This window comes from Opisthocomus hoazin, chromosome W, assembly GCF_030867145.1.
Source record: "Opisthocomus hoazin isolate bOpiHoa1 chromosome W, bOpiHoa1.hap1, whole genome shotgun sequence".
Lineage (NCBI taxonomy): Eukaryota > Metazoa > Chordata > Aves > Opisthocomiformes > Opisthocomidae > Opisthocomus > Opisthocomus hoazin.
The window spans coordinates 47,117,829-47,132,832 of NC_134453.1; the positions used below are offsets into that span (position 1 = coordinate 47,117,829).

The 15,004-nt window shown below is 38.5% G+C and overlaps 1 protein-coding gene across 7 annotated transcripts in view; it reads left to right on the forward strand.

The window, feature by feature from the left end:
- Positions 1 to 145: 145 nt before the first annotated feature.
- The window catches only part of LOC142365534 (tyrosine-protein kinase Fer-like), a 226,937-nt gene continuing 212,078 nt past the window's right edge, over positions 146 to 15,004 (forward strand). For 2 of the 7 annotated variants that reach the window (XM_075446347.1, XM_075446351.1), the window contains exons 1-4: positions 146 to 188; positions 4,670 to 4,727; positions 10,015 to 10,096; positions 10,266 to 10,523. In XM_075446347.1, coding sequence (XP_075302462.1) covers positions 10,317 to 10,523 — 207 coding nt within the window. In that variant the 5' untranslated portion in view covers positions 146 to 188; positions 4,670 to 4,727; positions 10,015 to 10,096; positions 10,266 to 10,316. Of the gene's footprint in view, positions 189 to 4,669; positions 4,728 to 10,014; positions 10,097 to 10,265; positions 10,524 to 12,621; positions 12,665 to 15,004 lie in introns of those variants that run through there. The other 5 variants (XM_075446348.1, XM_075446349.1, XM_075446350.1 and 2 more) reach the window with 5 other exon arrangements.

The following is a 15,004-nucleotide window of genomic DNA, read 5'->3' on the forward strand; positions in this document are numbered from 1 at the left end:
AGCCGGGAAACGGAAGCAGCAGCGCCTCTTCCCTCACTAGCCGCCAGTCACAGAGCGTCACCAAGGGACAGTGAGGGCCCAGATTGGTTGACGGAGAGAAGTGAGTCTGGCGTTGATTCGCTGATTCCGCTCATGTGATGCTGGTGGGATCGTGAACCCTGCTGTGGTGGAGGGGCTCGGTTTGTCAGGTAGGTAGGTTCTGTATATAGTGCGGTGCAGTTGATAGTGACTACACCCTAGAAGTGTTGTCGCTGAGGTGGGATGTGGTTACGCTCCGCAGTGTCTTGCCCACCCGCGAGGGAGCCGGGGTGGCGGCCGGCCGGCCCCGCAAGCTGATTTGCCTGCAGGTCGGGCGCACTCGATGCAGCTCGTGCTTTCTTCTGAGGGTGTGGTGGCGGCGCCGGGAATAGTCGGGAGTGCTTCTTGCTTGGTGGCGGCTCTGCCTTGGCGTAGCTGGTAGCGTGGTGGGTATGGAGTCCCGCACCCGTCTGAGGGGCTGCCGTCGGGCCCAGGATACGGGCTCTGCGTTAGGTCGAGTGGACCCCTGGGCATGGGAGGCCTGGGCTCGGCGGTATACTTGGGAATGAAGGGTGAGAAAGGGCCAAGTCAGTTCGGTTCCTGCTGCGTCTGCTCCGCCAGTACCCGGGGTGCCCTGCCTCAGAGCTGCAGCTCCCTTGCTTTGCTCCTGGTGTACTAAGGCACAACGGCTGGGCTGTAACTGCTGTGGCGAGGAGGAAAAATAAAAGGGGGGGAGGGAGCGCCCCAGTCACCTCTTGAAACTTTATGATGCGTGGCTCACCTCAAATAAATGGGAAATAAGCCCATGTTTTTCCTCTAGCAATGCTGTACAGCTTAGACTTTATTAACTTCAAATATACATTTGGAGGCTATGTAGATAGCTGACACAGTTAAACCAAGAAGTCCCTTTCTTATTCATGTGCCTTATTATTGAGTCTGCTATTAGTAAACATGTTGTTTTCTGTTCATGGGTTTGGTATTTAAGAATAATAAATTTTGACATGTTTGGTATGTGAGGGCAAAAGATATAGAAAGGTATTAAAGATACATTTTTGTTTTGGAATATGTTTCTGTTTTGTTTAAGCTTATGTGAACATATGTGCTTGGAAGTGACTCATCCCGTGTGAACATCTGTGTGTGTGGTGTTTTTTTTTATTTTTATACAAGTTAGCCTGTTTTCTGACTCTCTAAATGCAGTGAGAGAGAATATCTTCCAAATACTTGACATAACTTTTTCCCGCTTTATAAGAAAACTATGCAAAGTGACTTGGATATTCTGCTATATCTTGATGTAGTTTCTTTTAACAAGTTGCAATGTAAGAAAAACCTGGGCAACATCTGAAACTTTTTGATTTAAGGTCAAAATAATTTATTGAATATTATTTGAAGTTAATTATTGCACACGTTAGGTTATATATAATAAAGGTATATTGTCCAGAAAAGAAATGACTGTTACATGTGTTACTCTTTGGAAGAGTCAAGAAGGTGGAAAGTTCATACCTGTAAATAGCTCACAGACAAAGCAAATTGTAATTAATGGATATACCATAGGTTGAGTTACCATAATTATTATTGTTGGTGAGATGTGTATGTTGTGTATTATTCCTTTTTAATGTGTTTGTAGCAGATTATCAGTCCTGTTAAAAGTTTAGAGTAAACCTTTGTGGAATGTTAACCCCAAAAGAGTTGAGCTTTCAAAGAAGATACTTTTTCGAAGAAAAAGGTTGTCATATATATAAGGTTACTTTTAAACTGAACAAAGGCTTTGTTAATTATCACCAAGATCCTTCTTTGCTTTCCTACAACTATAACTTTTTGTCACAACTGAATCCTTCGAAAGAAGGTGGTTATTCAGTTGATATTTGGATTCGCAATGTATAAAGTGATCAGCTGCCACTTATCGATGTTTTTTGAGCTGTCTATCAGCAGGGCGAAGGAAGGTATGTTGCTTTCTCTGCATGAAAGCAGAGAAAGCTGGCAGTAAGCCTGCAGTTGCTCCATACAAGGATGGGTTAGCTGCATGAGGTCATCACTTCATAGGGAGGAGTCTTTTTCAGTGTGTGGGAAGCAGTTCTAGGAAAAGGAAGGGGAATTCTTTTGCTTGGTGGGAGGGGGGAATTAGTGGCAGCAGAGAGTTTACGCTCATTCCAGCAGAAAGTAAACCCCTACGTGCTTTTATTTTGAGAGAAAAGACTTTCCACTTAATACTGTCTTAATTATAGTGTTGATTTATTTACATTATCAAAAAAGGTTTTAGAAAACTTAAGAAGGGAGGATTATTATGCAGGAGAAACATGGGGATTGTTGAGTATTCACCATTTTAAGGAATAAAAAGATCTAAAATACTGTGTATGTAAATATGCTGCAAGTTTTTGCTCTGTAACATTTGCATTCGGTCACTGCAGCATTTCTGCAGAAATTCTGGAAACTTTTGTTAATAGTGAAGCAATGGAATTCTTAGCTTTGTTTCCAGAGTTTGAGAAAAGATAGTTAACTTTCTTTTTAGGAGCTTCATGTGTGTGATGGTACATGGTATATAGAAAGTTTTGGAAGTAGTTCTTAGAAAGCAGCAAGGGTGCTTCTAAAATGTTTGGTTTTTTTTTTAATTGACTTAATGTGATGGGGAACTTTGATTCTTGTCATCTCTCATAAAATCGTATTTGAGGGTATGACTTCAATTTTTTTTTTTCATATTATGGTTTTGGAAGTTATTTATGTTAACATGAGGAGCTGTTAACATTAGGCTTAAGCATCAAAATAAATGACCACAGTTAAGACCTAATGAAAAATCAGTTACCTTTCAAGTAGGGACAACCTGTGAGAAGTTTGTGATTTGTTTAGCTTTATGTAAGAGCTCTTTGGCAGAAGCAGCAATACAATTCAGAATAGTATTAAACTGCATTAATCACAAGTCCTTTTTTTTTTCCTGAAATTGCCTGTTGAGAAAATGGGACACTGACAAACAAAAACTGTCCCTTCTTTAATATTTGATAATGTAGTTTTTAGTGAAGAATGGTGTGTTGTCTGCGAGCAGAGAGCAGAAGATAGTTTGTCTGTGTTAAGTGGCTCCAATCAGTAATTTGATTTAATAAATGGAATTTTCAGACAGGGGCATTATACCACATGCAGTTCTTTATTACTTGCTTAAAACTTGAATGCCTTTAGGTGTTAGTGGTAATGTGCCTTTCAAGTTCATGAGTCTCTTTGAACCTGAAAAGGGTGAAGAAAGTGTTCTTGTCCAGTGGCATTCTGGTGTTTCTACCTGATTTGTATTTGTGATAGGAGGACTGGATCCAAATTTACCATAATGTTTTCCTCTAGTAAGAGAAAGCCCATACCAGCAAAAAATTACATAATTGAAAATTCGTCTTTGGAGTGTCTCATAAGATGTTTTTTGTATCTGCTATTAAAAATGTAGTGAATTATGTAATGCTTCTAGCCTGCTGCATTTTTTTTTTATCCTTTCGTATTTGCTGGCATAGCTGCTGTTTCTTTACAGTGACTGAATGTAAGCATCACTTAGTCTTTCCTATTACTGGTTACGAAGAATGGAAATTTTGTATTTGTATTAAGTAGCACTTAGTTTCTAGACTGTCACTAAGTAACCAGAAAGGAATACTAAATAATGTCTGCTTAAAGATTATGAGGATTATCCCATCATAAGATTTTTTTAAATGTTATGACAATGCTATTATAAGTACTTTGTTTTAAATAATGGAGATCTGCAAAACAGCTCTCTTCTTTACCCCTACATAGTCTGTCTGTCTCTTCTTAATTTTTTTTTAATTTGTGTCTTTATTTACAAGGACATATGGCCAAAAAATTATAGAATGCTTTGTCTAAAGATTTAATTTTAAACTGGTATGAGACTGTATGTGAACGCTTATATTGATCTGGATGTAGTTTATATAGATTAGCTTGTAATTACAAGTTATGTGCAAAGCCCATTTTTCACACAAATGTAAAGTATATTAACCCCCCCCCAAAAAAAAACCAACCCCAAACCCACAACAAAACCCACACAACTTCAGAGATCCAGTCTTCATTCTCAGTTTGCTTTACCTAGACTATAATCGGAGTTGCAGCTTGATTTTTTTTTTTTTTTTTTTTTTTTTTTTTTTTTTGGGTGTGTGTGTTTTGAGAAATTTCAGGGTCTTGGTCAGTCATTTTCTCAAGTTGCTGCTTGTTTCCTTATAGTCTATTGAAACAACTGTTAAATTGTCTTTCCCATATAATAGATTTGTTCTCCCATGCTTCTACTTTCCTTATTAATGGGCTTTCTTTTTGTTTTAAGAAATGTAATTTTCACAGATAAATTAATTTACCTAATTTTCCTGATATAATGTACTGTTTCATAAAAAAAGAAAATCTAAGAACTTTAAAAAAAAAGAAAAAAGAATTATCTTTGGTTGCATGTGATAGACAATTATTTCTTCCCTCAGGATTGTATGTATGAAGTCATAGCATGATACTACTTGCAGTAATTGAGAAATCTTTGTTCTTTCTCTTTCTTTCATATATTTTTAAATATGTCTTCTGATAATCTGAAAACGCAAAATAACATATCCAAATTTATTTTTTTGTGATATGTTTTACAATACATGCTGAAATAAAATTAAAATAACTTATTTGGTCTGTTTTTCTTTCACAGAGTTTCTAGAAAACTAAAGTATATTTTAGAAAGTGGAAGTCAGAAGAAGTAGCTGCAGGTATAAAGAGAAGTATACTAAGGATAATTTCTTGGGGAAAATTTTTTTAAGGTATTGTCCTGGTTTCAGCTGGGATAGAATTAATTTTCTTCCCAGTAGCTGCTGTGTTTTGGATTTAGTACAGAAGAATGTTGATAATACATTGATGATTTTAGTTGTTGCTATGAAATCAAGGACTTTTTTCCAGTTTCCCATATTCAGCTAATGAGCAGGGGTGCAGGAGCTGGGAGGGAGCACAGCCAGGCAGCTCACCCAAGCTGGCCGATGGAAATATTCCATACCACAGATGGCATGCTCAGTTTATAAATGAGGGTTGGCCGGGGCAGCAGGAACCTCTTTTCCAGGAGCTCAGCACCTTTCCACCACCCCTCCCTCCCCCCTCCCATGAGTTCAAACTTTTTCAGGACTTCCATGAAATCTGCGAGTTCCTTTATTGCTGGTCGGGGACTGGCTGTGAATTGGTGATCAGGTGGTGAGAAAAGTTGTATCGTGTATAGCTTGTTTAATAAAAATAATAATAAAGAATATACAAGTGTGTGTTTTTGCTGTCTAATAAGACTGTCTTTATCTCAACCCATGAGTTTACTTTTTTTCCATTCTTCTTCCCATCCCACTGGGGGAGGAGGAGCAAGCGAGAGACTGTGGTCCTAGTTGCTGGCTGCCAGGCTAAACCACAACAGGTATATAACCTACATTTTGCAGGGAAACATTGCTGAAAATAAGCTGATTATTTTTTCTTGGGTAGACTTATATTTCAGACCAGTTTTGGAATGATCAGGCTAGCTTTAGATTACTACTATAGATGTCTCTTAATAGCAGTAAATCTATGGAAATATTGTCAGTGAAAGCTAGTTTATATTACATACAATTACCCTCATGCATATATAGATTAATATTCTGACTGTGCGATTAGCATAAACAAATGATAGGTAAAGCATGCATTTTACTTTTCATGGGCTTTTTTTGTACATTCCAGGAGTAGATCCTATACAAAGAGAAATTTTAATTGACTAATTTTTATTTGGAGTGTGGATGGAGGAGTAAGAATGATTTCCTTGCTTTAATGGAATATGACTATTATAAGCCTCACATTCAGAAATCGAGATGGGCTGTCTAGTAAATTGATCACCTGTTGTAAAGTGTTCTTTAAATCATTACTAAAGCATTGAATTTGAGCATTTATTTCTCCTGAATCCAAGTTGTCTTCCTTTTCTGTTTTTGCAGTATTCTTAATGTTTAGGGTAGGGCTGCAAAATATGTGCTATGCTAGGCTGCTTGGAGCCTGTGTAGCATGGGAATTGATAGCAGATCAAGACTAAGTATGAGCCTCTTGGTGTACAATTTCTATTCCATATGCTGCCTTCTTGACGTTCCACATATGTGCTGTGCTTCCCTGTTCTCAATTTAACTGGAGGCCAGGCTTGCTTCTGCTTTGTGGTTTATCACTTGGGTCACACCAACCCCATGCAACGCTACAGGCTTGGGGAAGAGTGGCTGGAAAGCTGCCTGGCAGAAAAGGCCCTGGGGGTACTGGTCGACAGCCGGCTGGACATGAGCCAGCAGTGTGCCCAGGTGGCCAAGAAGGCCAACGGCATCCTGGCTTGGATCAGGAATGGTGTGGCCAGCAGGAGCAGGGAGGGGATCGTGCCCCTGTACTCGGCCCCGGTGAGGCCGCACCTGGAGTACTGTGTTCAGTTTTGGGCCCCTCACTCCAAGAAGGACATGGAGGGGCTGGAGCGTGTCCAGAGAAGGGCAGCGAGGCTGGGGACGGGTCTGGAGAACAAGTCTGATGGGGAGCGGCTGAGGGAGCTGGGGCTGTTTAGTCTGGAGAAGAGGAGGCTGAGGGGGGACCTTCTCGCTCTCTACAGCTCCCTGACAGGAGGTTGTAGTGCAGCAGGTGTTGGTCTCTTCTCCCAGGTAACTAGCAATAGGATGAGAGGCGATGGCCTCAAGTTGTCTCAGGGGAGGTTTAGTTTGGATATTAGGAAAAATTTCTTTCCTGAAAGAGTGGTCAGGCCTTGGAACAGGCTGCCCAGGGAGGTGGCTGAGTCCCCATCCCTGGAGGTATTTAAGAGATGCGTGGATGTGGTGCTTAGGGTCATGGTTTAGTGGTGGATTTGGCAGTGTTAGGTTAATGGTTGGACTCGATGATCTTAGAGGTCTTTTCCAACCTAAAAGATTCTGTGATTCTAGTTCCTGTATTGAACGTTGTTTTAATTTACATGAGAGGAATACTAAGGCTGTCTTCCTTAGTTGAGAATCATCAGCTCAAACTTTATCTCTTTTAGTCTTATAGAATTAGTTTTTTCTCTCTTACAAAACAAATTTTTGTTATGCTGCTTCTGTTGTGGTGAATGGAACGATTTAAAATGAAGATCAGAGTCCAGTATGTATGTATTTTTTGTCTATGTACCCAGGCATCTAATAATGTAATCTGAAAACAGTCTAATTGTTACTTAATGAATGGAGACTTAGCAGGCTTAAGTGAGATATTATTCGATCTTTTGTTCTATTGATTCACTGTGAGTCATTAAAAGCTGAATGAAATATCGTATGCTGAGAACATTTCCTCCCTCCCTTGTTTTTCTGTCTTTCAGTAAAAGATGAAGTCAGCACTTTACTAGTAGCACAGGGCCAGACTTTATCCTGAGATTCAGTTCCATTCTTTTCCGATTCTTAAATGTAACAAAGTAGCTTATAACGCTGAATTGTTGTAGGAGAAAAATGAGTTTAGTTACAAAAGTAGATATAAATCTAAAGCATGTCAAAGATTACAAATGAAGCACCAGTCATGTTAATAAGGGTCTTAAATTTTTTTCATTCATCTTACTGAATTTTTTTGCAAGACTGTTCTTAAACTTTAACTGTAAAAATATTAGCATTAATACAGCTGATGAGATCATCCTTTATAAATAGTCAATATAAATTTAGCGTTGCTCTTTGATAGAGCTCTTAACCATCAGTAAGAATTCTGAATATAATATGATGCTTTTGAAGTTAAGACAATATGAAAGCTTGTGACAGCAAGATCTAAGGCTACTCCTATAACCTTCATTTGTCTCTATTGTGTACATGCGTAACAACACAATACTACTTTTCTTTATAGGATCATGGTTTCTTTAGTTTGTGTTCTGAGGATAAATATGTAGTGAATGAGGCTTATTTCAGTAACTTTTTGGAAGAGCGAACTGAGGCAGGAAACTGCAGGAAGAGGAGGAGTGGTTTTGGGAGTAAGGCTACTCTGGAGATAGTGATTATGCTGCTATTACCATGATGTACATATTGGACAAATCACATAGATGAAAATTTCTTGTGATGACTGTTCTTCATTATCTGATAGCTTTCAAGTTGTAGATTCTGATTTGCAGAAATTCTGTGTGGTAACTGAAGCCAATTATGTCTTTGCTCTAGATGTTTAATATGCTAAAAAGGCTGGGCACTCTGAAAAGTCTCTTTAAGCCTTGCAAATTAGGTATCCAGTATTAGCTGGTACAATGTTGACATGAATTTCTGCGTTTTAGTTACCTGCATAAAATAAGAGTATTAGTCCTGCTTCACCTCTTGGACTGTTGGGAAGATAAATCTATTCATGTTTGTAAAGCACTTGGCTAATTTAAGTGGCAATGAAAAGCCTATGAAAAAACTAGTACTTCTGTGTTCAAAAGAACTAAGGCTTGTCTGGAGTGCAGGAATTGGTGAAAGAGCAGTGTGCAGGGTATGTTTGTACTATGGTCTAGAGCTGTAATTATAGTTTATGTAAGTTTTATCTGACCAAATTTGAAGCTGATTAGTATGGGGATAAGTTTTAGATGGATATACAGAAAATGGGGTTCAGTCCCCAGAGCAAAACCTATGTTAGTCTTTGGGAATTGCTCATGTGTGTGGACTCAACTCTTCTGTCATGTGGCTGCATGCGTATCAGTATCAGAAGCAGGTGTTTTAAAGCTAGCTCAGACATGTCTTTGACCTGCAGTTGTGCTGTAGGATTTAATACAGTAATGATCAATATTTCTTATCTGATTGACAAATGATGTCTTTTTTTTTTTGCACTGAAATGGAACTGCTTTAGGGAGAAATGGTATGAAATTAAGGACTCGTGATGTATGTGTCTCGGGGAGATCAATTTAAGGTAGCTTCTAACTTTTGGGAGGTTGAATCTGAAACTTGCCGCAGTATTTAGGAACAAACTACCTAGTCATCTTCCAGTTATCCATTTCTCAGAGATGCAGTGCTCTTGGGACTTAACACTGGAATCGAATATTTTGAGTCACTAGGACTACGAGGATGATGAGGGGACTGGAGCATCTCTCCTACGAGGAGAGGCTGAGGGAGCTGGGCTTGTTCAGCCTGAAGAAGAGAAGGCTGAGAGGGGACCTTATAAATGCTTACAGATATCTGCAGGGTGGGTGTCAGGAGGATGGGGCCAAGCTCTTTTCAGTGGTGCCCAGCGACAGGACAAGGGGCAACGGGCACAAACTGAGGCACAGGAAGTTCCGTCTGAACATGAGGAAGAACTTCTTCCCTCTGAGGGTGACGGAGCCCTGGCCCAGGCTGCCCAGGGAGGCTGTGGAGTCTCCTTCTCTGGAGATATTCCAGACCCGCCTGGACAAGGTCCTGTGCAGCCTGCTGTAGGTGACCCTGCGTCAGCAGGGGGTTGGGCTGGGTGACCCACAGAGGTCCCTTCCAACCCCTAACATTCTGTGACTAGTCATTTAGAGTTAGGGAGTGTGGTGGGTTGGCCCCAGCCAACAACTAAGCACCCACCAGCTGCTCACTCACTTTCCCTGCAGCGAGATGGGGAAAGAATTGGAAGAGCAAAAGCAAGATAAACTTGGGAGTTGACATAAATACAGCTTAAGTGAAAGGAGGGGGGAAACAAGTGATGAAAATGGAGTCACTCACCACCTTTCGAACACAGACTGATGTCTGGCCAGTTTCTGAGCAATGGCTGCTGTGGAAAGACTACCCCCTATTTTTATTGCTGAACATGATGTTACATGGCGTGGAATATATCCTTTAGGTCAGTTTGGGTCTGGTACCCCAGCTGTGTCCCCTCCCAATTTCTTGCCCATCCCCAGCCTACTTGCTGGTGGGGCAGCGTGAGAAACATAAGGCCTTGACACTGTGGAAGCACTGCTCAGCAACAGCTAAAACATCAGTGTGTTATCAACACTGTTTTAGTCACAAATCCAAAACATAGCACCATACAGGCTGCTATGAAGAAAATTAACTCTGTCCCAGCCGGACACAGTGCAGGTAGGTACTATTATACTACTGTATTTTACAGATGGGAAACTGGAGGCTACAAACTGAGATTAAGCTGACAGTTCAAAGTAACATGGAGGACCTGAGATCTCTTCAAGTCATAGGTTGGTGTTTGAAATTGTTTTGACCCTCCTTTCAGTTGGTTTCCAAGTAGTATATATAAGGTAATGCTTAATCTTATGACTGTTGTTTCAGAGTTTAGGCATTAATAGTTGCCTTTTGTAACAAGTTTTTTTTTCAATATGTTTCTCATAAATCCTGTTCCACTTTCAGATGTGGTGAAGAATCTATCTTGTCACCTGTGTGCTATAGAGTGCCTTAAAAATGGGGTTTGGAAGTGACCTGAAGTATTCTCATGATGCTTTATTAAAACTGCAAGACTGGGAACTACGACTGCTGGAAACAGTGAAGAAATTTATGGTTATGCGAGTAAAAAGTGATAAGGAGTATGCTTCTACTTTACAAAATCTTTGTAGTCAAATAGATAGAGAGAGTACTTGTCAACTGGATTATATCAGCAATGTGTCCAAGGTAAGAAAATCCTTAGAAATCAACAGGGTTGGTTTTTTTCATTAGTTTGGATTTTTTGTCTGTTTTTTGTAAGTAACAAAGTCCAGCAATTTTTTTGTTTTCTAATGGCCTACTAAAATGTGTCAGAATAAATATTATTCTCCTGGCTGCTTTGTGAAGTGACTCTGTCTTATATTCTGTCTACTTTATTTAGAGGAAAATGGGAAAGATAGTATATGGAATGATAACTGGCTCAGCTCAAAATAGTGTTTCTGTTTTATTCCTGTTGATTCAGCCTCTTGAGAATTGCTGCTGCCAAAGTGTTTTAAATACGCTTCTTTTAGTCCCTCAGTGGAATATGCAAAAGTCAAGCTCCAGTCTTGCTTTAAGAACAATAAAATAAACCAGGATCCTGAATTTTGACCTGGAGTGTTTTAGGTTTCTTGGTTGTCTGCTATTTTGTTTAGCATACTCTGTTTTCAAAACATTGTAGTAAGCTATTCTTATAATACAGTTAAATAGGAACTATTGTTTATGTTACAGAATTTGTGGCAGAAATAGAAAAATGCCAAGAAACCAAGGCAAAGGCTAGCATTCCAACTGTTATTCACACCATAATATATTTTTGTGAAAACAAAACATTAATTCAGGATGTTTCTCATAATTGTAGATTTGTTTAAACATAATTTCATACCCAGTTTAAAGTAACTGTCTTGACTTCTTATGAAGGTAAGACTGTCCTCCCCCTAAATGATTATTCATCACATTTAGAGGAAGTACAATTAAGGTAAAGATGACTTAAACTTCACTATTTCACTTGTTAGTAAGCTTTACTTCTGACTTAGATTCCTTCCTGACTAGAGAAAATAATTCTGTTTTAATGGCTTATTCAATTTTTGTCCCTTTTGCTACACAGTCACTTCAGTGTAGTATAAATCCTGATCTCCTACTCTGCAGGAAAGCATCTTTTTTTGGTCAGGTTAAGTTTTAGACAAAGCAGTTCTTAGCTGGCTTATGGAGTTGCTGCTTGAATGCTAGCCTCTATGTATGAGCATGACATATAGTATATCATGCTTATAGGAGTAGGAACATAACTACTCCTTGTTCATCAATCTAGATCTATACTGGATTAAAGTGGTGGTTTGTGTGATTTGAAACCTACTCTGGTATAGCTAGCCTGTTTTGGCTGTCCCAAAAGTATAACCACATAGCATTTAGCTTTACTGGAGAGGAATGGAATTTTTGTACTCTTAAATCGATGCTCTGTTTTTTTTATATGTGGATTTTAATGGTGTATTTGGAATGCTTTTCACCTAGTTGTCTTTCATGCACAGTTTGTTATAGGTTTTATCATCTAAGCTGTGATGATTTTGGTAAACTAATTCAAACATTTTCTGCTTAATGGCAGAAGTCGGATATTTTTTTTGGGATCCATCAGTATAAAATATGGCATAGAAAACTGTTTCATATAGTTTTGTTGATGATATGATTAATAATTCTTCCTACTGCTGCTCCAGTAGAATTGCTCTTATATGCTAGCAAAACTATCTTGCAGTTATTTTAGGCAGTGAAACTGAGAGCAACTTAAGGCTAGAACAATAAAGGAGCATGAATATTAGAGTATTCAGCATTGCAATCTTTAAGCTTTGTGGCTAGCTTACTCTAGTGCAACTTATGCCAGTAATATGGGTATCTTTATTTTGTGAGCAAATAAAAAAAAAAAAAGTGCTGAAGATGTATCTTAAACTATTTTCTCTGGGTTGCAGAGAGGCATCTGTGTCATTTTGAAAATTTATTTTGGACACTGGCACCTCAGCTGTTCTTTCAGGAGTTATTTTAGCCCCCTCCCCCCCCCCCATTTTCTGAGGAGATACCATGTTCCTCAAACTGCACCCTTGATCTCTGTACATCTTTGCACAGTAGCAAAAATATTCATATGCTACTGGCAAATCTTTTGTATGGGCTTGTCTTGAAATTTTGCCGTCAACTTAGATTTTAAGGTTGTGTAGCAATACCTTGTCTTACTGTTTTTAGGCAATTAAAGTGTCCAAATTATTGTTTTGATTACTGATATAATTCTAATTTACTTTGCTATTTCATGATACCTCTTCCTGAGAAGAAAGGTTTTCACGGAACCAAAATCTGACCAAATATTTTGCAGTGTAAGTCTAGTATCCTGTATTTCCTAACATTTGTAAAACTGTACATAAATATTTGATTTTTGGTGTTATGTGACATCAAAAATAACTATCAAGACCTATGATCTTTTATGCTTTTATTTAAGTGTACAGCAAGAGTGAGTAATTGGAGACAGGTGGGTTTTTTTTTATTTTTGAAAATGTGTCCTGTTTTTTTAATGAAGAGGCAGTAAACTTGTTGGAAGGTACAGTGGCAGCCTCTACTAATGCCAGGAGAACAGTATTTTTAAGTGCTTTCCATAAGCTTTTTTCTGTGTGTATGTCTAAAAAAAAAAAAACAACCCACAAACAACTCACCTGTTAAACCAAAAAATATTTTTTTGTTGCTTTTGACAGATTATGGTTTGTTATGGGGTTTTTTTTGGTTGGTGTTTTTTTTGTTGTTTTGGTTTTTTTGTTTTTTTTTTTTTTTTGAAAGGTAATGCTTTGCCTTTTTTGCTATCTGTCCCTTAGCTAGCTTTTTCTTTTTAAATAGATTTTGGTATTTAAAACTAATAAAATGTAAGCGTACAAAACACTGAAACCTTGTTTTAACCAGTGTTTTCTCAGTGTGGAAAGAGATGTAAGGAATGGAGAATGTGCAGGGTTTTTTTTAATTGGAAAGATAATTTTTCACTACGTATATGACTTATTTGGGTTTACTTAGCAAATTGTAAGCTAAGTATTTCTTTAGAGTACATGTTCTGTTGAAAAATGCATTTGCTGGGCTTTTCAGGATTGGTTGAAACTATTTAATCAAAGAGAAAATGTGGAACTCCTACAGTTCTACCTCTAGAAGCTCTCTCATGAACTCTTTTATAACCACAAGACTCATTCCTGTATTCAAGATGTTTAATATTAGTTTTTATCATACTCAACTTTCCAAATAACATCAGAAGACATATTTCAAAGTGTTCTTCAGTGAAAGGATTAAACAGTTTTCAGATAAAACCAGGAAGGTTTAGGCCCTGACCTTTTAGAACATTACTTTTTAAGCAGTCTGAGACAGCTCTGTGCCAGTCTGTGGAATGTGTATGAGCTAAAGGAAATGTTAAAGATAGTTTAATAGCTGTACAGGGTTTATCTGTTTTTCACTTTATTCTTTAAAATCCCACGTGATTTTTAGCGTTGTCATGTAGAGATGGAAACATATGTGATGGGTTGACCTCAGTAGACAGCAAAGTGCTGCAAAGCTGCTCACTTGCTCCCCCTACACCCCAGGGATGGGAGAGAGAAAAGAACAGCAAAGGCAAGAAAACTTATGGGTCGAGATAAGATAGTTTAATAAGGCAAAGGAAAGAGGAAGGAGAAAGCGAGGGGAGGCAGGCAAGTGATGCAAAGGCAATCACTCGGCACCTCCCACAAGCAGGCTGGTGCCCAGCCAGTCTCTGAGCAATGACTGCCTTCCCAAAATCCCCCTCCCCTCAGTTTTTATTGCGGAGTGTGATGTTATATGGTATGGAATATCTCTCTTGGTCATTTTGGGTCAGATGTTCTGGCAGTGTCCCCTCCCAACTCGTTGCATACTCCTGCCCTACTTGCTGTGGGGGGACAGAGTGCGAAAGAGAAAGCCTTGATACTGTGCAAGCACTGTTCAGCAATAGCTAAAACATTGGTGTCTTATCAACACTATTCTGGTCACAAATCTAAAACAGAGCACCATATGAGCTGCTATGAAGAAAGTTAACTTCATCCCAGCCAGACCCAGTATAATACATGTTTATAATGACATGTAAGAAAATCCCAAACCTACCAAACAAATACATTTTCAAATGTTTGATGATTTGATGTTAATTTGTATCTTTAGCAAGAACAAGATTTTAAAAACAGTATTGCAAATAGCCATTCTGCAATTTCAAATGTAACATAGCAGTCTGTTAGTGAATTACCTCTTAGTAATCCAATACTGTTCCTATCAACGAAGTGTAACAGGATTCTTTAGGGTATGAAATACTTTCTTTTCATCTGAACATTAATTTCAGGTCCATATCTGTTGTACATTGGAAATCTTTGTTCACATTGTAGTTTGCTCTTTATGTGAGGTTCAAAGCCACAGTATATTTTGCTGTCCTGAAAACTGACTGGCAGAATGGCCAAGGAAGTTATTAAAGTAAGAGTACAGAAAGATGTTCAGTTACTGTCACAAATGAGTAATCTGTTAGCACCTTATATTTTGCCACTGATGGACTGAACACTGATATCAATTAATATGGAGCAGCTGATGAATAGTATCCTCTTAAATAACAACTCAAATGCGTATTACTGTGAAATACTTAGATAAAGGCAGAAAAGTCAGCTTGAAGAGAGGAACTGTGATTAGAAAAC